At 42.3% G+C, this 23,071-nt stretch overlaps 1 protein-coding gene across 1 annotated transcript in view; it reads left to right on the top strand.

Moving 5' to 3' along the window:
- aldh7a1 (aldehyde dehydrogenase 7 family, member A1) overlaps positions 1-23,071 on the top strand; it is a 61,434-nt gene that overhangs the window by 9,296 nt on the left and 29,067 nt on the right. The window contains exons 4-7 of the mRNA XM_041186702.1: positions 7,353-7,433; positions 14,877-15,000; positions 17,369-17,501; positions 22,762-22,806. Coding sequence (XP_041042636.1) covers positions 7,353-7,433; positions 14,877-15,000; positions 17,369-17,501; positions 22,762-22,806 — 383 coding nt within the window. The remainder of the gene's footprint in view (positions 1-7,352; positions 7,434-14,876; positions 15,001-17,368; positions 17,502-22,761; positions 22,807-23,071) is intronic.

The raw sequence follows: 23,071 nt of genomic DNA, 5'->3' as shown, positions 1-23,071 counted from the left end.
AATGCTCACACAAAGCAGAGTGTGCATGGCATGGCAAGTGAACAGAAATGGGTCTTCTAGCAATAAAAATGAAGTACAAAGCTGCTTTCAAGCTGTAAGTTGTAACATTTGCGAACTGTGCTGCAGTGAGGTGTTGGTGAAAAACTGGAGCGAGAATGGAAGAAGAAGAAGCTGACTAAGGCCAAATGCGCCATCAGAGTGGGGACCAGCCACTGGCCTATCTTGAGAAACGTGTATTGGAATGGGTCCTTGATAATCATAGGAATGGTTACATTGTCACCAGAAATGCAATTGGCACTTAAGTCGGCCAAATCAAACCCTGAGTCCAGCAAAGATTTCAGACCAACAGCTAGTTGGTGTAGCTGCCTTATGGAACTAAACATTCAAGTGATGTAGCAGAAGACCAAGATCACTCAGGCTACCAAATGAACTTGATGCAAAGATGACCAGTTTCCAGCAATTCATCATCGGGCAATGACAAAATCATGAGTACCCATTAAATCGCATCAGCAACATGGATGAAATGCCCATAAATTTCTAGATGCCCAACAGCCAAAGTGTGGCTTGGAAAGGTTCAAAAACAGCTCTAGTGAAAACAACAGGAGAGAGGACATGGTGGTACTAGCCTGCAAGGCTGACGGAACAAAATTAAAGCCCTTGGTAACTTTCAGACGTAGACCCAGGCCGAATGCCAAGTTCTCTGCAGGAGTTTTTGTGCATGCCCATGACAATGGTTGGATGGACGACGATGGAATGAAGTTATGGATCGGTGACGTGTGGATTCGGTATCCGATGGCCTACATAAAGAATACGGCTTATTAGTATGGGACACGTTCAGCTCCCACATAACTGATGAGCTCAAGAGGTGGCTGTAAAGAAGTAACACGCACATTGCAGTTATACCAATGGGTCTGATGTCTGCAGTTCAACCTTCTGGTTGTGCGCCTTCACAAAAAGAATGGAAATATGCGTGCTTTCCCGTTTGGTGTGGCTTCGTTATCAAGTTGTAAGATGTATTAGTGCACCACATGTCATCAGATCATTCAAAAAACATGGATTAACCAATTCAGTGGATGGAGAGGGAGATGATTTGTTCTGGAGGGATGATTCAGGGTGGGATCCTTACGATGATGCCATAGCCGAAGATGAATTCTTTGCATTGAATGTGAAGATAATGAATTTGATTGTTTTAAAACACTTTGATTATGGTTAAAGGTATCTTTGTACAATTCATTCAATAAACCGTGCCACATTAAGTTAATATGAATTACTGGGTGTATTTTTTCCACGCTTCAATATGGCAAGCACCCATACCCACACTGGTGATTCACGTTTTATACTTGGTGTATAAGTCAACCCCCGTTTTGGAAGGATTTTTGGAGGTTTCAAAGGTTGACATGTATGCTGTGATCTACAGTGCACTTCAAATTGGAGCTAGAGTTTGAATTCTATACATGTGAACTGCTTTTGTCTCGTTGTAAAAGTCTGTCATGAACTAATAAGTATCTGCCTTAGGTAAACATCTTTGCTGAAAATATCCTGAAAGGGTTGAATTACCAAAGTATTGATACAACTGTAGATATGGATATTTTACTTTGTGCCTGATCTTTACTTCATGGGGAGAACGGTTGGAATGAATGAAGTGAATTTGCATGGCATCATTGATTTCCATGGAGCGCGGCTAGAGACTGGTCAGAAATATTCAACCCTGGAAAAACAATGCCAAAAATAGGCCCAGACTTTTGTCCCCTTGTTGGGTGCTTAGAGATGGGAGATTTTCCGGCTCTGCAAACGTGACTTTAAAAATGTCAGTTTGCAGGTCAGATATTTGGTCTGGGAGGTGGGGGCTGGTGGCTGAAATGGGAGTTGGTTTGAGCGACCACAGAAGTGGAGAGGGTTCGGAAGCAGGCCCAGCGCAGGTTGGGTGACTCGGGCGCACATAAAAAGCATCCCCTTGGAGTAGTTAGTCCTGGTGAATGCAGCACATCCAGAGCCTTGGAGGAGATGTATTTCCAGAGCCCTTCTCTTAACCACACCGTTAAGAGTATTCATAGATGAGATGATGTGAAAGGTTATTGTATGTATGCACACACAAGTGAATTATAACAATGTATTCTGATTTTCTCATGACCCTTCTCATCTCATATTCTCATTAATTATTAGTTCATAGAATGTCACATAGATCAGGCGCATCTGAAGAGATGGGGCCAGCTGCCCCAAGCTTTTCTGACCAGGACCTGGAGGTCCTGGTAGATGAGATACAAAGGTGAAGGGACACCATTTACCCAGCTGGCCATCGAATGCCGCCAGCCAAGAGCAAGGAGGCATGGGTTCCGACTGCAGTGGTAGTGAGCACCACCAGTGACCATAGAAGATTGTGCATCCAGTGCCACAAAATGTTCAGTAATGTTTTGCGTTCTGGCAAGGCCAGTAGCTTGGCTCATGGACACAGAGGCCCAAGGGAAGGTAATATCTGCATACTGCAGATAAGATGCCGGAGCTGCTGGCTGTTGGTGATGACGAATCTCCTGTAGCAGTTGAGATTGCCTTGGCACATGGTGGTAATGATGGAGGTCATGCTGTCACTTTGCTGAGCACCGTGGGATGTTAGCGTTAGAGGGAGTGTTAAGGATGAGGCTGAGTCATCAGGCCAGCGTAGGCATGGTTAAAGCAGTGGCGTGCATCAGAGTGCCCTTTCACTATGAGAAGGGCTACACCTAAATATCTAATTTTGTGTCTCGCACAGGCCCCAGCTCTGCTGGCTTTCCCTCCAGGTCCATATCCGGGACTCAGGAGGAGGCAGAGAAGTCCAAGGCGTCATATTAGCCCAGGATGTCTCCAACTCAGATACAGGCCCTTCGGAGGGATGTAGCGCGGTTAGAGTCATGAGCAGAGGGTGCAAGTCACCACATCAGAGTACAGGATGAGGTGTCGGATTCGGAGACATCTGTGCATGGTCTCCTTCGAAGGAGGGTGCAAAGTCATGATGATGCTCCAGTGGGCAGTAAAGTGAAGCCTCAGGAGTCAGCTTTTGGGGGACAGTATTTAGACAATCAGGAGCAGGTGGGTGGACACCTGGTGGAGTCCCCTGGAATGGGAATTCTTGGACTGCAAATGGAGGAGTCCATCGACATCATGAGCTCCACATTGTCCTGGGGCTCAACCGCATGAGCTCTGACCATGAGAGATTGACCAAGCTCATGGAGAGATACATGCAGCAGCACTCAGTGGGTGCAAGAGCAGCGTCTCAGACAGGAAGGGGTATGATCCTCCAGCAGTAACCTGGATCAGTCTGCTGAAGAGTGTGAGTGCTGACATCACTTCTACATGAGGAACTGTGTTCAATTAACAGGATGATTGCACTGTTGGCACTCCGATTGCTAGAATGGACAACTGTGCACCAGCAGCCAGCCCTATCGAACCCATCTGAAGGCCAGCACAGGGCTGTGCAGCTCACTGAGGAAGGTGAACCTACAGAGAGCTCCTCAGTACCCTCATCCTCCCCAGTCCCTCCATCAGAGCCCTCATCTGCTCTACATGTGCCAGTGACCACAGCTACCCATGCAGAGACTGCAGTCTGGAGGAGGTCCCCAATGGGTGCTTGCACAATGAGGCAGGCCACCATGCTGCTCATTTCCCTTTCGACAAAGAAGTGAACAGCCTGCTTCCATTTCCTTGGAGACAAAGGAGAGGGGGACACACTCCATGGGAGTGGGCGTGAGCGTAGGGCACTGTCTCGCCTAGAGCACTAATGGGTTCGCCAATTACTGTGTTCACATTATATATTTCACATTTTAATGCTTGTCCAATATGTTTCTATTCACTTCTACATGACTGGGTGTGTGCGTGAGTACAGCGGAGCTCAAAAGGAATGATAAACATGTGAGGTAGCTTCTTGGCAGTAATATTGAGAACAGCATGCTGAGTTGCATCTCTATGTGGCTTCACCAGGAGCATTGATGTGGCTGATTGGTGAGGCATATGAAAACCTCTTCCTTCTCTGTTCCATCACATGGAGAGTCCAGAGGTCAAAAGCTCAGCCACTGAGTTGCTCCTTGTATCTTTCAGTTTCCATTTAAGCGTGCCTTTGAGGAAGGCTGAATGATCTCACTCCAAGACCTGATGCTAGTCAGCAAGTGCCTCTGAAGCATGAGTGCTGGGTGCTAGACATTCATCCGCATTGCAGTGGGTGTGGACAGGGCAGCTCAGTACTGCCCAGTTAATATAGGTTGACTACTGTTGCTGCTATAGTGACTGCATTGTCATTGCTGGTGTCACAGGATGTGGTTTGTGCGGTTTGCAGAGGTACATTTAAGCCAGGATTGATGCATGTGGTGCCCAGTTCTTAACCAGGACCATTTGCTGGAATGGATGTAGCACAAGTTATTTCAGTGAGCTGTTATGGCACAGTTGTTTAATCATCATGTGTGGAATGCCATATCTGCTCAAGTGATGCACGATGGATTTTGGTTGTGTCGGTATCTGCATTGTGGCATGGCTTGATGGTTGATTTGGTGGCATGGGTGCATCATTCATGGTTAATGACATTCACGTGAGGGGAGCCAGGTTGTAAAGGACTTATTACCATATGTGTGTTTGAAAGATGCTGACGACCAGGTTTATGATGAGAGGGTAGCTGCAGTTTGAATGTGACAGAATCTAACTCTTTAATATTGCTTTGCTCCCTTGTTAGGGATGGGCAGTCCCTTGAGAGACTGGCGTCAAGATACAAGGATCTTTATGTAGGGATATGTCATCAGGGACTGTCTAAAGGCAGTTGTTATTTTGGAGGACCTTATGAAGATCTGTTTTTGGTAAGGACCACACCTCCACCCACCCTTGCATGGTATCAGCCCTGGATGCATGTTCTTCCCTCCCAGCTTACCCGACATTGGCGGGCTCATCATCCTCATCTATTTCAGTTTGGCCTGAATGTACATGGGTCCCCTCCTCTTCCTCATTGGAGGTTGGAGCTTTGCCCATGGCCTTAGTGCCATCTAGCTGGAGGCCCCTCCACTGCGCAATGTTGCACAGCATGCCGCATACAACAGTTATTTTTGAAACCCTTGCTGGGACATGTTGGAGAGCTCCACCTGAGCGATCGAGGCATCGGAATCTCATCCTTAAAATGCCAAAGGCCTGCTCGATGATGATGCTGCTGGTGACGACATGGCTGCTATTATAGTTTCACTCTGCCTCCAATTATGGGCACCTAAAGGGGGTCATTAGCCAGGTTGTTAGAGGGTAGCCCTTGTCCCCTAGGAGCCATCCCCAGATCTGTGTGGGTGGATGAAACAGATTAGGGAGTTGTAAATTCCTTAGTATGAAGGAGCCGTGCCTGGGAATCTTACATACACTTGAAGAAACAGCTCATTGTGCAGGTGGTTTGTGACCATGTTGATGGAATGAAGTGACTTGCGGTTCATGAAGGTGTCAGCATGCTGAGTTGGGGTTTTTATTGCAATACGAGTGCAGTCCGTGATGCCCTGCACCTAAAGGGACGCCTGCAATTTGGGCAAAGGCTGTGGCTGTCTGAGTCTGAGACTCAAGATCCAAGGGGAAACTGATGTACTCCCCCACATGAGCAAACAGGGCATTAGTCACTTCCTTAATGAATCTGTGTGCTGCTAACTGGGATTTACCAGCCAGGTCTCCTACTGAACCCTGGAAAGAGCCTGAGACATATAAGTTCAGTGTGATAGTTACCTTCGCAGCCACTGACAGGGCATGGGGCGGGTCGATGGATTGTGGCTCCGGTTGCTGCAGGATTTTCACCACGACAGTGAGGCTCTCCGTTTTGGCGAAACTCCTGGAAATATCTGAAAATTCTAAGTTTCATGCGACAAATGTCTATCACAACATTACCGCTCAAACTCGGTCTTCTCCGGTACTGGTTTTTCAATTTGTTGAGGTATGATGTCCTCGCGTTGTACACCCTCCCTACAGGGTAGAACCTGGTTGTCCTCCCTCTCCTCTTCCTCTGCCCTGGTGCTCATGCTGCTGCCTCTTCCTTCTGACCTTGGGCTGCCCCCCTCCTGGGCTAGGGTACTCACTTTGACCGGCTTCTATTACTTCTATTCGAGAGGGCACCATGTCCATCCTCTATGCTTCCTTGGACGAAGCACCATGCAGACTTATGAAGCGCTAATTTCTTCCTTGCGCCTGGGTGGAAGAGTCAGTGGGGCAACGTAAAATTGCCCAGGCAGACCAGCAGCCTCACCCTCCCTCTCACTTGGGTCACGAGAAGACAATGGTAGTTAAGTTCCTGGCAATTCTGTGGCACTAAATGAAAGCTTCAATATAACTTTTTAGGGGTACCTCACCTCCCCAAGGGAGTACTCTGGCTATCCACAACAAGTGCACAGTAAACAGACCTCCTCTGACCTGGTCTGCTCTGCGTACTTCGGAATTCACACAGTCAGGGTGAAAAAGTGGGAAGTCAGTGATTTAAATGGTTGGCTGCCTCTGCGAATCTTACATGTGCAAACCTCAGGCCCCACTTGAGTCCCACCCCCATGAAGGTGGAAAGTGCCAGATTTGGGGGGTCGTGACTTAGAATTTTCAGATATTCCCAGGATTTTCACCACAACGGAGAGCCTCACTGTTGTGGTGAAAATGCTGGCCATAGTTTCTAAGTTAACCATTAACTTCAAAGTATGTGTATTGTGTTAATGTAAAAATTCTACCTCATCACCCAACCTATGACTTTTTAAGTGCGTTTGTCAATTTACTGATGATCTAATAGTAATGAAGAACTGGATTATGATGACCATGATTTTACATAGGTAATTGCAGGAAAGGTGTCACTTCTCCTCAGGCTGTGATTTAGACGTAGGTTCTAGAATAAATGACCCAGTGTTGTAAACCATTACAACACTACTATTGTTTTCAGCAGTTGTAGTTGATGAAACCAACTCTATTTCCAAATAGAAATTTAATTGTGTCAGGGCAGCATTGTTTGACGTGGAAACATTTTATGTACATCACCAATAAAAGGTCGTAGGGGCAGTGAGGGGTAATCTGCTTTATTTGTTTGGGTCCAAAAAAGGATTTTACAACCGTATTCAAACATTTTCTTTAAATATATTTTGGAGTAGCACTTTGGTGGTCATTGGAAAGATAGCCAGAAACCAATTTGATATTTCAAGTTATTCTGACTACGAAATCTAACCTTCCACTTCCATGTATTCTATTGCCTGTAGTGAATATTTGTTTTAACTACTGTTTCATTACAGCCTTTAACCAACCTCTTTAAACCTCTGTTATTCAGTGAACTGATCTCTCCTTAGTATTTGAAATGTAAGGCTAAAAGATAGATGATGAAAAAAAACATGTTTTTCTATCTTGTCCAGATTCCAGCACCAAAACGAGGAGAAATAGTGAGACAAATTGGAGATGCTTTGAGAAAGAAACTTAAAGTGCTGGGCAACCTGGTATGTATTGTTAGGTAGAGACTTTTTATGTCTGGTGTTTAGAGAAACCATTGGTTGTGTGTGTCATTTTCCTTATTAAACATAATACAATTGTAGCTATGTCATTTTGTGCAAAAACCTTACGTTTAGCAAATATTTTGCTGCCACAGTTTGGTCTTACTCTTGGCATCACGGTATGTAACTTAATTTCTGTGACATGCCTGAAATTCTGCATTCCTAAATCAGTGGCAAACCATAACCAGACAGGTAAGATCACTCTAAGCACTAGGGACCAAGCAAAACATAAAACTATCAAAATTTCACCCAAACTTCCAATCAAATTAATCAGTCACCAAGCAAGAGGTGAACCAATAGAATTGCTCTAATTGCTTTGAGAAACTTCTCAGCTGACATCTTTGTTTCTATACTAAATTGAGGAATTACTATAGGAAATTGGGTTTCACATATTAATGATACAAACAAAACTAGAAAATGTAAAGTAAACTTGTATGTACAGGAGCAGTTTGTAATGTGCCTAATAGCATTCAGCCTGTGTCTCTGTGGAGACAAAGGTTTTAGTTCATTGAGCTGTCCATTGCTGTCTGCCAATTGAGGAGATTCAGAGGGAGTAGGCTAGAAATCCCAGCATGCAACTGTGTCTATAATTTTATATGATAGCGAGGCAGCTAATTCATAAGGCATGCCAGGATTTTCTTTAAGCCCTATGTGTTTGCTAGTCCTGTGTTAAATAACTGAGAATAAAATGCATTTTTAGGAGCAATAAAACCATAAGACATAGGAGCAGAAAATAGGCCATTTGGCCCATTGAGTCTGCTCCGCCATTCAATCATGGCTGATAAGTTTCTCAACCCCATTTTCCCGCCTTCTCCCCGTAACCTTTGATCCCCTTTCCAATCAAGAACCTATCTATCTCGGTCTTAAGTACACTCAATGACCTGGCCTCCACAGCCTTCTGTGGCAATGAATTCCATAGATTCACCACTCTCTGGCTAAAGAAGTTTCCCCTCATCTCTGTTCTAAAAGGTCTTCCCTTTACTCTGAGGCTGTGCGCTCAGGTCCTAGTCTCTCCTACTAATGGAAACATCTTCCCCACGTCCACTCTACCCAGGCCTTTCAGTATTCTGTAAGTTTCAATCAGATCCCCCCTCATCCTTCTAAACTCCATCGAGTATAGACCCAGAGTCCTCAGATGTTCCTCATATGTTAAGCCTTTCATTCCGGGATCTTTCTTGTGAACCTCCTCTGGATCCTCTCCAGGGCCAGCACATCCTTCCTGAGATACGGGGCCCAAAATTGCTGACAATATCCTAAATGTGGTCTGACCAGAGCCTTTAAAGCCTCAGCAGCACATCCCAGCTTTTATATTCTAGTCCTCTCGAAATAAATGCCAACATTGTATTTGCCTTCCTAACTACCGACTCAACCTGCAAGTTAACCTTAAGAGAATCCTGGGCTAGGACTCCCAAATCCCTTTGCACTCCAGATTTCTGAATTCTCTCCCCATTTAGAAAATGTTCTATGCCTCTATTCTTCCTACCAAAGTGCATGACCTTACACTTCCCCAGATTGTATTCCATCTGCCACATCTTTGCCCATTCTCCTAACCTGTCCAAATCCTTCTGCAGCCTCCCCACCTCCTCAGTACTACCTGTCCCTCCACCTATCTTTGTATCATCTGCAAACTTAGCCAGGATGCCCTCAGTTCCTTCATCTAGATCATTAATGTATAAAGTGAAAAGTTGTGGTCCCAACACTGACCCCTGCGGAACTCCACTAGTTCAGGCTGCCCTCCTGAGAAGGACCCCCTTATCCCCATTCTCTGTCTCCTGCCAGACAGCCAATCTTCTATCTATGCTAGTGCCTTGCCTCTAACACCATGGGCTCTTATCTTACTGAGCAGCCTCCTGTGCGGGACCTTGTCAAAGGCCTTCTGGAAGTCCAAATAGATAACGTCCTTTGGCTCTCCTTTGTCTAACCTACTCGTTACCTCCTCAAAGAATTCTAACAGATTTGTCAGGCACGACCTCTCCTTGATGAAACCATGCTGACTTTGCCTGATTTTACCATGCACTTCCAAGTATTCTGAAATCTCATCCTTCATAATGGACTTTAAAATCTTACCAACGACCGAGGTCAGGCCAATTGGCCTGTAATTTCCTGTCTTTTGCCTTACTCCCTTCTTAAACAGGGGGGGTTACGTTAGCAATTTTCCAGTCCTCTGGGACACTTCCTGACTCCAGTGATTCCTGAAAGATCACCACTAATGCCTCCACTATCTCTTCAGCTATCTCCTTCGGAACCGCGGGGTGTAATCCATCTGGTCCAGGTGAATAATCCACCTTCAGGCCTTTCAGTTTTCCTAGCACCTTCTCCTTGGTAATGGCCACCATACTCACCTCTGCCCCCCAACTCTCTTGAACTTTGGGGATGTTACTCATGTTTTCCACTGTGAAGACTGACGCAAAGTACCTATTCAGTTCCTCCGCCATTTCCTTGTTCCCCACTACTGCTTCTCCAGCGTCATTTTCCAGCGGCCCAATGTCCACTTTTGCCTCTCTCTTACCCTTTTATATATCTAAGAAAAAACCTCTTGCAATCTTCTTTTATATTACGGGCTAGTTTACCCTCATATTTAATCTTCTCCCTCCTTGTTTCTTTTTTAGTTGTCCTCTGTTGGTCTTTGTAGGCTTCCCAATCCCCTGGTTTCCCACTGCTTTTCCCAATGAAAGTAAATGCACTTCCTTTTAAAACAAATGCAGTTTACCATATGTGTGGTGCTGGTTAGCAAATACAGCATCTTACATGTTTTGCAAATGAAATTTTGTAATTTGAAATTCTGCATTGTTAAATCTTAATATTTTGAAATACATTCTGAATGCTACACTTTTCTTTGTATAGCTCTGAACTCAAACAGATTAGCAAACAAATATAAACATCAGAAGTTCTGAAACAGCTGTACCAATATTCAAATTTGAAGTTGGAGTTCTGAGTAAAATTCCCAGGATTAAACATGCTTGTTAAGCAGAACCTTTTAATAACACAAATGATTACTAGAGACACTTAGGTAAAATTTCCATTTGGTATCTTCTGGTAAAAAGGCAAAAGGCCTGGAGAAACGTCATTTCTCCAGGATTTCAGGTGAAGTTAAGTTGAAAAATTAGGAGACTCTCTGGAAATTCTAGTTGCTATACTAAAATACAAATTAATTTCATATTTCTCTGTATGAAGACTTTGCCCTTTGTATAAAACCCATCACCTTTAAGAGATGGGTTGAAATGGTGAAGAGCTGCTCATCCATATTACATGTCGAAATTTATTTACTGTATTGGTGCATATGATAAGAACAAATTTATCTATTGACAGTGGAGAAGGAAAACACTTTTACCAGGAGCCAATCGCTGTTTCTGAGCTGACTTCTTAAAAAGTTTCTAAATCCTTGCAGTGGAGTTAGGGCCTCATGCCAGCTTTCATTTGTCATTCTGTAGCAGCATAACTTCTGTTTTCCCCGCTGAGCTATGCCCTAGATAATACATGTACCTTACCAGTCTATTTCAAGCATCACACTGCTAAATTGTAGATGCAAGCCAAACATTTTTTAAAAGAAAGCCAATCATTGGCAGGGAGCTTGAAATTTGCAAGCAATTGCAACACCCTGTGACTGTGGGGTTTATAAGTAGGTACGATTACTATGATAAGGCAGATTACCAAATAAACATCATTATCGTTCTCCAAATCTGTCACTCCCCATGAGCAACACAGTGGACCATGTATGTAAATTGTTTAGGTCAGGGTGAACCTTTTAGACTCGCTGACCATGTCACAACTATAGAGTTGCTATTATGTAACTTTGTTATGTATAACTTTCACCTTTTGCTGCCTGAATAGAAGCTGCATGTTTAATGACAGGTTTCAAATTGGTCACTAACTTCAGTTACTTGCAATTGATGGTTACCCTGTTTTTTTACTAAGAGTAACAAAAGTCAAAAATCTTGGAAGTACTCAGTTCTGGCACAAACTTTGGAGAGAGAAACTGAGTTAAAGAAACATTGGGCAGCATTCCACCCCCCCCCCCCCCCCCCACCCCCCCCCCCCCCCCCCCCCCGGCCAGCCAGGGGGGTTGTGTGGGAGCAGGCATGGGCGGGTGGGTTCCCGGTCGGGGGTGCGCTGCCTTTTTTTACATGGGTGGGCCAACTAAGGCCCGTCCAGCGTGATGTCCGCTCGGAAGCGCTGAGCGCTCCCTGTGCGACCGGAAGAAGCTGCCCATTAACTCTGTTACTGTCTACACAAATACTGTCAGACTTGCTGAGAATTTTCAGCATCTTCTGTTTTTATTTCAAATTTTCAACATCCACAGTATTTTGGTTTTGTATTGTGATGGAGAGTATTCAGTTTTGATTTTTGTCCAAATTCAGTTTTCTGTTCATTGCTTCTCTGCTCAAAATGCTGACTCCTTGCTGGGTTCTGACTCCACATGACCATTATTAATAAGTGAGCCTTGAAAGAGCAGTAGATGGTGATTTAAAATGGCCCCTATCCTGTCTATGTAGTTGTACTTTCCAGGAAATTAAACTTGCCAAGCTACTGCAACAGTTTTTTTTTATCTGGCCTGTTGTAAGCCTGAGAAACATACTTTTGAAATTTTATTAGTAAGGGATCCAGTGGCAAAGACTCAGTTATGGGAAAATACAGCTTAACCCCACAGCTATTCATGGTTCCCCCTTTTGGTGCTTCTCACAGTAAGTCAGGGTATGCACTGTTTTATTAAGGCAAAAGCATTTTGTTGTTATAGTTCAGGATGTGAATCTGATGCATTCCTTTAAGGCCATAAATTGTAATTACTGTGCCTTCTCAGCAATTTGTATTTATACAGCATCTTTTCTGTATTAATACTTTCCAAGATAACTCAGAGAATCATAATCAATCAAAATAACATTAACCAAAGGAGGCCAAAAAGACATGAATCAAAGGAGAACAGGTGACTGAAAGCTTGATTAACAGAGAGATTTGAAGGACTATCTTAAAAGGAGGAGGAGAGAGGTGAAGAGGTTATCTGAGGAAATTCCAGAGCTTTTTAGGCCTAATCATAGCCATCAATGTTGAGGTAAAGGAAGTCAAGGCTGCATGCAAGGCCAGAATTGGAATGCAGAGTTTTGGGTGGGTTACAGGGCTGGAGGGAGGTTAGAGGTAGGATGGGGTAAGGCTGTCAAGAAATTTGAGTACGAGGGTGAAAATTTTAAATCTGAGCTCTAAATTGACTGGGAATGAATGCAGGTCAACTAACATGGATGATGGGTGAAAGTTACTTTGTGCAAGTTCAGATATGGCCAGAATGGTTTGGATGGGCTTCAGTTTACGGAAGATGGGAGGTCAGCCAGAAGAACGTGAATAATCTAGTTTGGAGATGACACAAACCAGCATGAGGACTTCAACAGAAGATGGGCTGAGGCAGGGGTGGAGACGAGAGATATGGCTGAAGGAGAAGAAGATGGTCTTGAGGAAAGGGAGGATGCAGGGTTGGGGGACAGCTCAGGGCCAAATAGGATGCCAAGGTTGTGAACAGTTTGGTTCAGCCTGAGACGGTGCAGGGAGAAGCATGGAATCAGTGGCTATGGAATAGAGTTTGCAGCAGGGGCAAAGACAGTTTTCAAGGTAATTAAAAGCCGATAAGACATTTGGATTCTCTGGTCAAACAGATTGGAAACTTATTTTTGTTAGTTTTATTGTTTGTAAATGCCTTGGGTTTTTTTGAGATTAAATCTGAAATAGAATGTGATATTTTGTCATATATAAACTAGATGCAAAGCATTTATCTAGAGGTTACAAAGTCTCCCATTATACTACTCACAGTAAATCAGACGATGTGTTTCATAAGTCAGGAACATTATTCTGTGCAAACTGTATAGATGTGTCCTTTTTCAGGCTACAAATCTAATTCCTGTTAAATGAATACTTAATTCATACAGGGGGTCAATGAAAAGACTTCTGGTGTTCAGTAAATTCTCACTTGAGTTTATGTAGATGTTAGCAAAGGTATTATAGACATGGAGATAAAAACAAAAAAACTGCGGATGCTGGAAATCCAAAACAAAAACAGAATTAGCTGGAAAAACTCAGCAGGTCTGGCAGAACTGCTGAGTTTTTCCAGGTAATTCTGTTTTTGTTTTTATTATAGACATGCTTGTTCCAGTATTGTGTATTCCTATAGTGTTTCTTTCGAAGTGTGATGTGGAATGCTGAGCATGCCATCTGCCAGATGATCACTGGTTATTTATTTTCCCATGGATCCACTAAGAATTTCTACCTCCACTCACTGCAGTATAAATTTACTTTAAAACCAGCAGCTCAAGATATTTGGAGTGAGTGCATAACTGGTTAACAATAACCGTCTTTTGGATAAGATGTTAAACCAAAGCTCCACCTGCTCTTATGAACATAAAAGATTCCATGGCACTATTTCAAAGAACAGGGGAGTTCCCGCGGCTGTTGTAGCCAATATCTATCCCTCAACCAACGTAACTAAAATGGATTATATGATCATTATCATATTGTTGTTTGTTTGCTGTGTGCACATTAGCTGTTTCATTTCCTGTATTACAACAGTGATCACACTTCAGAAAGTACATTGTCTGTAAAGTACTTTGGGATATCCCAGGGTCATGAATCATGCTTTATAAATGCCAGATTTTTCCTTTTACAGGCATATCTCAAAGATCACACTTTTAAGAAGGGTTGCTTATAAGTTAATTATTTAAAATTTGAGCTAACATTGTGAACCTGAGGTTGATGTTTATATTGACCTCATGAGAAGTTCCCAAAATCTATTTCATGGCATTTGTTGAACTTGTGGGGACTGATTTGTAATGTAGAAAAGTATTTCCATTACCTCCTTTATCAATTATGCACATAAGAGATAATTTACATGTTCTGTAACAACCTGTATTTCTTGCACCTTTGGAAAACTAAAGCTGAAATAATCAGCTTGTGGTTATGCCTTTGATTAACTACTTTAATCAAGTTGAAATTATGATATTGGATAGCTTACTGGAACAACTTGGAACAATATCACTGTTCCTTTACTGTCACTGAGTCAAAATCCTGGAACTACCCTTCTAACAGCACCAACACCAGCCATGCCCACATTCTGTGAAAAAAAAATACAGAAATCACAATTGGTTTTATTTGCTAGTTGGCTTAACATATTTTCCAGTTTTCAAATCTGATTTAACTTGCAGCCAATTTTGGCTTCAGGAGAATGATGTCTAAGTTAGGCCTTACTCGGAAGTGTCTTTTCCATGCAGATTTTGCAGATGGAAATCCAATCGGTTAACATGTAGGCTTAGTGCAGAACATTGTTGTTGGGACATTTTGATTTTGTTTGCAGGTAGTTCAGTGGGATCGATTCCCAATTTCTAATTCTGAATTTTTTTGTGTTTACTTTTTAAGGTTTCTTTGGAGATGGGGAAAATTTCTGTTGAAGGTGTAGGAGAGGTTCAGGAATATATTGATATCTGTGACTATGCAGTTGGACTGTCTCGAATGTTTGGAGGGCCTGTGCTACCATCTGAGCGTAAGTGAAGCAATATATCCTGACCTTTGTTCCTGCTATTGGTACATCCTGTTTCATTCTCTTGCTTTTTTTGAAGTTGATAAGTACAATGGTATGAAAGCTGCATTTGAGATTACAGAGGAAACTATTTGCCCAAGAAAAATAGAAATAATCTCAGGCAAACAATATCTATTTTATGTTAGCCAGCTATCCTTTTTTATTCATTCATGGGATATGCCCATGGTCTAGGCCAGCATTTATTGCCCATCCCTAATTGCCCTTGTTCAGAGGGCATTTAAGAGTGAACCACGTTGCTGTGGGCCTGGAGTCATATGTAGGCCAGATGAGATAAGGGCAGCAGATTTGGTTTTTACAACAATTGACAATGGTTTCATGGTCATCATTGGACTTTTAATTCCAGATTTTTATTGAATTCAAATTCTACCATCTACCATGGTGGGATTCGAACCCAGATCCTCAGAGCATTACCCTGGGTCTCTGGATTACTAGCTCAGCAACAATACCGCTGTGCCACCAACTCCCTGTGTCAGCGCATCCCAATGATCGTGATTAATGGGTTATTGTGAAAACGTTTTCTACAGCCATTCTTGTATTTGATTAAAGCAAAATTTTGCGGATGCTGGAAATCTGAAATAAAAACACAAAATCCTGGAAAAACTCAACAGGTCTGACAGCATCTGTGGAGAGAGAAACAGAGTTAACATTTCAAGTCCATATGACTCTTCTTCTGTATTTGATTAGTTGTCCAAGGGAATTAAACATTTGAACATAAGTATCCAGCATGATTTTCAGGTAACAATTGCAAAATTGGTTGGTAAGTGGACTCTGGTGGAGGCATTGGCAACACCACCACCAATTGCAAAATTGCTTCTACAACTATCTTCATACCTGGAGGGTGGCACATATAAAGTAGTGGTAACTCTTTCGAGTACAAACACGTTTCCATCTGTTCCTATTCAGATGAAGTTACATTGTTTCATAGTTTGCCATTGTGAGATTTGAACTCTTGATCTTGGGGTTACAAGCCCAGTACCATAACCACTTGGCTATCATACCAGAACTTATAAAGTTCTGTCGAAGGGTCATGAGGACTCGAAACGTCAACTCTTTTCTTCTCCGCCGATGCTGCCAGACCTGCTGAGTTTTTCCAGGTAATTCTGTTTTTGTCTTATAAAGTAGTGGTAACTCTTTCGAGTACAAACCCGTTTCCATCTGTTTCAGATGAAGTTACATTGTTTCATAGTTTGCCATTGTGAGATTTGAACTCTTGATCTTGGGGTTACAAACTCAGTACCATAACCATTGAGACGACATGCAAAATAGTTTTCCCTTGATTAATTAAGACTTAATTGATTGATATGTTGTAGTTTTTGCAACCATTCTCAATCTTTAAAATATGCCTTAACTCCTGTGATTGGAACATTGCAGAATTTTTGGAATGGGGAAAAAAAAATACCCCACTGTTGCTATTATCAGTAATTCCTTCAAACAAAAGTGAATATGTCCACCCTCAAATTTTGGCCGGATAGTAAATTTAACAAAAACAGGAAATGCTGGAAATACTTAGCAGGTCAGGTGGCATCTGTGGGAGAAATACTTAAGATTTCAGGTAAATTACCTTTCATCTGAGCAGCTAAGATTAACTATTTACGTTTTTTGTGACTGTGGCCCGCAGAAATTGATTTTCCATGGTGTAAGCTTTTGGATGAAACTTTTTGCAACATGAGTTTGCTGCTACTATTAAAGGAGTGCCAGATACCTGGTGGTAGTAGTGTTCCTTTTATGCTGTACTCTGAAGATTCTTCTGGTTGTTTTTGTATTTTTAGAATAGGAAAAATAGTATACTCAAAGCCTTTGCTTTTTCAGTGCTATGCACTTTCTCCTACTATCCTTTGACCCACTCACTCTGCAGAGATACATTTAATTGTTTTGATCTTTTTTTAAAATCTCAAAATCCTAGTTTAATCCAGCATTATATTGGCAGAAGATAACCAGTATGCAGTTGGTCGTGCAAGAGGAAGAGAAATTCATGGTGCATTAGATTTGAACAGCTGGAGTGGAATGTACTCCATTTCAGATCGTTATACCTAATGTGGGGCTAGTCGTTGCTACAACTGAGTGTCGGAAGCACTGACATCCCCTCTGGGTGGATAATGATCGTGGGATAGAATTTTCATGCCATTTCTTCCAATCTCCCACCATAATCTAAGTGGAAGATCAGTGGAAACCCCAGAGAAATGATGTAAAAAAATAGTAATTGAGGAAACCTCGATGGAATTTTATCTGTATGCATTTATTACTTAGGGATTATGAAAAAAAATCAATTTTGTATTTAATTGACACTTGACTTCCATAAAATCTTTCCAAGGTCCTGGACATGCTCTAATTGAACAATGGAATCCACTTGGTCTAGTAGGAATCATCACCGCATTTAACTTTCCAGTTGCTGTTTATGGATGGAATAATGCCCTTGCACTTGTCTGTGGAAACTGTTGCCTTTGGTGAGTTACTTTTGTAGATAGGTGATCTGAGCTATATTCACCCTGTTTTTTTAACTAATTCATTTGTCCTAATTATGAAAACATAAGTTTGGTTGCATAACTTGATTTATGAAAATTTGCTCGGGAGAGAATAGACCAATAGGTTTGATTCTTGACTTTTCCAATGTAGCCAAGAGTGATGGTCTTATTATCTGAAAGTTTCTGCCTTTCACCTCTCCTTTTTGCCAGCTGTTAGGGCTCTGTACAGCCTGCTTGACGGTGGAGTAAATTTGAAGTCCACTCTAAAACCTGATTGTGAAATAATTTGTGTAGGTCAGGAGGGGACTGGGTGAAGTAATGCAAGCTTAATCCTGCAGCCAAGTTGGAAATGTTTGTTGCTGTTAGAGTCCAAAACATCTATGTGTAATGAGGGGTTAAAGGCAGTGAGGGGGAGAAAGAGGTTGTCGGGGGCTGGGCAATTAGAAGGCAATATGTTTGTCAATACAGACATGAAGTATTTATCCTTGGATTGATTACGATGCTGGAAAAGCCCACCTTTTGTTATTGTAGTGATTGCTTTTATAACCGGATGGCTTGCTAGCCAACTTCAGAGAAAAGTTAAATTCAGCCCTGCCATGTGTGACTGGAGTCATGCGTAGTTAAGAATGTGAGACTCCCTTTCCTACAAAGCAACAATTCAGTGACTTAGATGCCATTTCTTTGGTACCAATCTCCAAATGATTGGATTCATCGAATTCAATTTTGAAAGTAACATGAGAAAATTGACCAGTGCAAAAGCAGTCGCTCACTGGAGCCGAGTAGTAGATTTTCAGTCAATTCACTCCATGTAATTTATGAAACGACAAGGATGTTGTTTGGTTTGCCTTGCACAGAAAGATAATGACTTATAGCATACCGGCTCTCATTCTAGCAAGGCATATTTTCATCGTTATTGTTAGGCCAGGATTTCCTGGTTGGCTGGGGGGGCGCCCACTCACCGACGTGGGATGACGTTGGGCGGAGCTCCTGATGTCACCCCGCCCCATTTCAATTTTCAGGCAGGTGGGGGCTCAGCAGAATCAGCTGTGTGCCCGCCAACCTGTTAATGGCCAGTTGAGGCCCTTGACAAAGTCACTACAGTAATTAGTGGACCAGCCCATCCAACCTTAGGGTTGGCAGGCAGGCTGGGAGCCCTGGCGGGCATTAGAAAAAGCATGAAACCTCATCCACGGGCGGGATGTAGGTTTTAAAAAAATGTAATAAAAGTGTCTTTGAAAGTGATGGACAGGTCCCAACTCATGTGCCAGTGTCACATGAGGGACATGTCAGGGAAATTTTTTTTTCAATTTTTAAGATTTTTTTTTATTGTGGAGCCGATCTCTCAGAGGCAGCACTTAGCCTTAGGGAGATGAGTGCGCTCTTTCGTGCGCATGCACAAAAGTGCGCACTCTCGGTTTAGGGAATCCCCCCCCCCCCCCACCCCCCGGCCTGCATAGCGCTTCCCGGCGGGCGTCACACTGGGCAGGCCTTAATTGGCCCGCCCATGTAAAATGGTGGCGCGCCCCCAATTGGGGCCGCTGATCGGAGAAACGTCTCCATGCACCCGGTCCTAAACTAAACACCCCCACCGACAGGGGCAAGATTCTGCCCTTCGTATAATTTTGATTTTTTTATTCATACTATTTCAAGTTTTATTTCTAAGCTATGGGCCACTTTTCCACCTGCTCCTTTGCATACATTAAAACCAAAATGCTCTGTTTTGCCTTATTCTTGTCTCTTAGTCAGCAAAATTATAAGCTGTCTCCCTTACTAGATCTAGATCTAAATACTGATCTCTAAGAACTGATACTTTGGTTCCAGCATTAGCTTTTAGCTTCAATTTGGACATGACTTTGTGGGGTCTCTTGTCATAAGTATAAAAATGTTACTCTTCTAACCTGAGTTCCAGTCTTTTACTTCAATTCTACTAATAGTGATACAACAGTTGAAAGAAAATAAGCTAGAAAATATTGCTCATAAACTCTGAAAAACAATTTTAATGAGATTCTTGATTGGCGTGTTTCCTCGACATGGATCTGTCGTATTCCTTTTGCTCCTAAACTGTAATGAACGTAACCATCTTCAATTTCGAAACTGCTGCACAGTAGTGACAGAATAGAATGATTTGCCAAGAACTAATTTGATGAGTTATGTAGAAAATGCTGGGCTATGGTACTAGGTAATTTGGACACCTCTTTCAAGGAACCAGTACAGGCACAATGAGTTGAATGAACATATCTTGTAATGCAAAGTTCTATGATCACTTTGTATAATCCATAAATGAGAAAAAGAATGTTTTCAGGCAGAATTAGTATTTAAATTTTCTTTTGGCAATTGAAGTTTGCCTTATTCTACCCTGTATGCTCCTTACTTTCCGAACCACTTTGCCATATGGCCCCTTGTCAAAAACCTTGCTAAAACCCATGTAGACTACGTCAAATATGCTAACCATCATTGACCCTCCTTGTTACCTCCTCAAAATTTCAATTTAGCAAGGCATCACCTTAACAAATCCATGTTAAACTGTCCTTGATTAATCTGCACTTTTCTAATGACGATTAAACTGTCCTTCAGAGTTCCTTTCCAATAATTTTCCAACCACCAAGATTAGGTTGACTGGCCTGTAATTACCACTGTATAGTGGGTTCCAGGTTTGGGAGTCCCGCCCTTCTTTTGTGGGAATATATGTAATGCTTTCCCTAATGAAAATGGGGTACAGTGGCTTTTAAGATTTGCAAGTTCATCAAAATGTAGACCGACAGCACTCAGGCTTGGTAATGTTTATCTTTTTTGAGTTGGCCTTTTCCTTTAATTTGGAATCTGTAACACTGTCTGCAAAAAAAAATACTCAGTTGTGTACACCTGCAAATGTTCATGAAGGCGACCCCTACTTGAAATGAAAACAGAATTACCTGGAAAAACTCAGCAGGTCTGGCAGCATCGGCGGAGAAGAAAAGAGTTGGCGTTTCGAGTCCTCATGACCCTTCAACAGAACTTGAATGAACCCTACCTGAAATGACCTGACTCTGAATGTTAGAGAACTGCCGTGTCACTACAGCGGTCACCGTGAAAACATTACAATGTTGCTGAAATTTCCAATGGTTCTTGTATGGTAACCCAATTGTTGTCAGATTTATGCTGTTCCTATCCCCACTCTGGCCCCTTAATATGGTAAAGTTGAGATTGGGAACTCAGCAGAGAAAGTATTAAGCTTACGCTATCCTTAATTAGCAGCATTTCTTTATGGTTATGAATACAATAGGAATTTTTATGTTGTATTGCTAAGTGATTTAGCAAAAGTGGAATGGCAGCTCTTTGAAAATTGGTGACTTGGCCATTAGATTGAGCTAATTTTGTTTTTGCACTGCGTTGTGTGTGAATAAACAGTAAGTGCCTTGGGTTTCTGAATTAAACAAGTATCTGGTGGAAGGTGACTGATATATGGATATACTTAATTTTTGGCTATGGGAATGGTGGGTTGATATGTAGGCAGGTAATTTTAGTGATGTTAGGGGTAAGGCCAAAATGTGGGTGTATTATTCTGTTACATAATCAGTTGATAATTAGAACTACTAATTCCTAGTTGCGGTTTGCTTTTGAAATGTAGGAACTTTCAGGTTGTGAAGGATATGTCACTTCACCGATGGATTTACTGCATTGATCATAGGAAAGCTGCAAAGCATTGGAGAGAGTGCAGAAAAAGATTCATACGAATGGTTCCAGGGATGAGGAACTTCACTAATGAAGATAGATTGGAGAAGTTGTTTCCCTTGGAGAAGAGGAAGCGGATAGAGGTATTCAAGGTCATGAAGGATCAGAGCACCTTTGATAGGGAGAAACTGTTCCCACTGCTGAAAATATCGAGAATGAAAGGACACAGACTTAATGTAAATGGTAAAAAAAAGCGAAGGTGACATGAGGAAGAACTTTCATGCAAGTGGCTAAGGTGCAGAATGCACTGTTTGAGAGTGTGGTTCAATCAAGGCATTCAAAAGGGAATTAGGTTGTTATCTGAAAAGGAAGAATGTTCAGGATTGCTGGGAGAAAGTGGGTCAGTGGCACTAGGTGAAATTTTCATTCAGAGAGCCGGTGCAGATACAATGGGCTGAATGGCCTCCTTCCACACTCTGACAATTCTGTGATTCTGAACAGCTACTTGAAGATAAATCAGTGTCAGAGCAATGTGAGGGATTCAAGGAGGTAATTGTGGGGGTTCAGAAAAAGTATGTTCTCACAAAGAAAAAGGGTGAGACTCCTAAACCATGAGCCCCGTAGATGTCAAGAAGCATACAAGGTAGGATAAAGCAACAGAGGGAAGCTTACGACAGAGACTGAGAGCTGGTCAGAAAAGTAAGAGCCATGGGATCCAAGGGAAAGTGGTAAGTTGGCTCAGTTGCAGAAAGAAAAGGGTAATGGTCAATGGGTGTTTTGTGACTAGAAGACTGTTTCCAGTAGGATTCTGCAGGGCTCAGTACTCAGTCCCTTGCTTTTTGTGGTATCTATCAATGATTTAGACTTGAATGTAGGAAGCATGATTTAAAAGGTTTGCAAATGAAAAGAATTGACCGTGCAGTTGGTAGTGAGGAAGACGACCGTAGACTGCAGGATGATATCAATGGACTAGTCAGGCTAAAACGTAGAATATAAGAGCCGAAGTTAAGCTAAAACTGTACAAAACACTAGTTAGTTTACAGCTGGAGTACTGTTTGGAGTTCTTGTCACAGCATTACAGGAAAGACATGATTGCACTTGGATGGATACGGAGGAGATTTGAGGTTGTTGCCAGGAATGGAGAATTTTAACTACCAGCCAAGTTTGGATAAGCTGTGATATTGTCTTTCTGCTTCACAGAAAACAGGAGGGAGGTTTAATTAATGTGTTCAAAATTATGAGGGGGCCCAGGTAAAATGGATAGGGAGGACCTATTTCCCTTAGCAGATGGGCCTTAGCAATTTATACCAGGGAGCACAGATATCAAATATTTGGTAGAAGGATTTAAGGGAGGTTGGGGAAAAATTTCTTCACTCAGAGGGTAGTGGTAGACTGGAACTCTGCTGCCTGAAAGAGTGGTAGAGAAACCCTCATCCTGCTTATAAAATACTTGTATATTCACTGGAAGTGCCATAACCTGCAAGTCTACAGATCAAGATCTGAAAAGTGGAATTAGGCAGAGATGTGATGGGCCGAGCGGCCTCCTTGCGTGCCATAAATTTATAGGATTCTGTGTATTTTATGTTCATAGGAAAGGAGCTCCAACAACCCCTCTAACTAGTGTAGCAGTTACACAGTAAGTACATTTTTTCACTGCCTATTAATGTTTTACTGTTTTCCAACAAGAAAAGATTACTACTCTCTGAACTGGAGATTAGTTTATGATGTAATATGACCACTGTGTGGACCTGGCCTTTTCTACGTAAGTGACTGTTAACAAAAATGAGAGTGCATAGAATTGGAGGAAATCTGTTGACATGGCAGGGAATTAGTTGGGAGGTAATTCTGCCTGCCAACATCTCTACCCAGCTTTTGGTTTGGGAGGAGACTATTTGCTTTGT

Source organism: Carcharodon carcharias, chromosome 4, assembly GCF_017639515.1.
Source record: "Carcharodon carcharias isolate sCarCar2 chromosome 4, sCarCar2.pri, whole genome shotgun sequence".
Lineage (NCBI taxonomy): Eukaryota > Metazoa > Chordata > Chondrichthyes > Lamniformes > Lamnidae > Carcharodon > Carcharodon carcharias.
The sequence above is the reverse complement of the archived record's forward strand: the minus strand, read 5'-3'. Positions and strand labels throughout refer to the sequence as shown.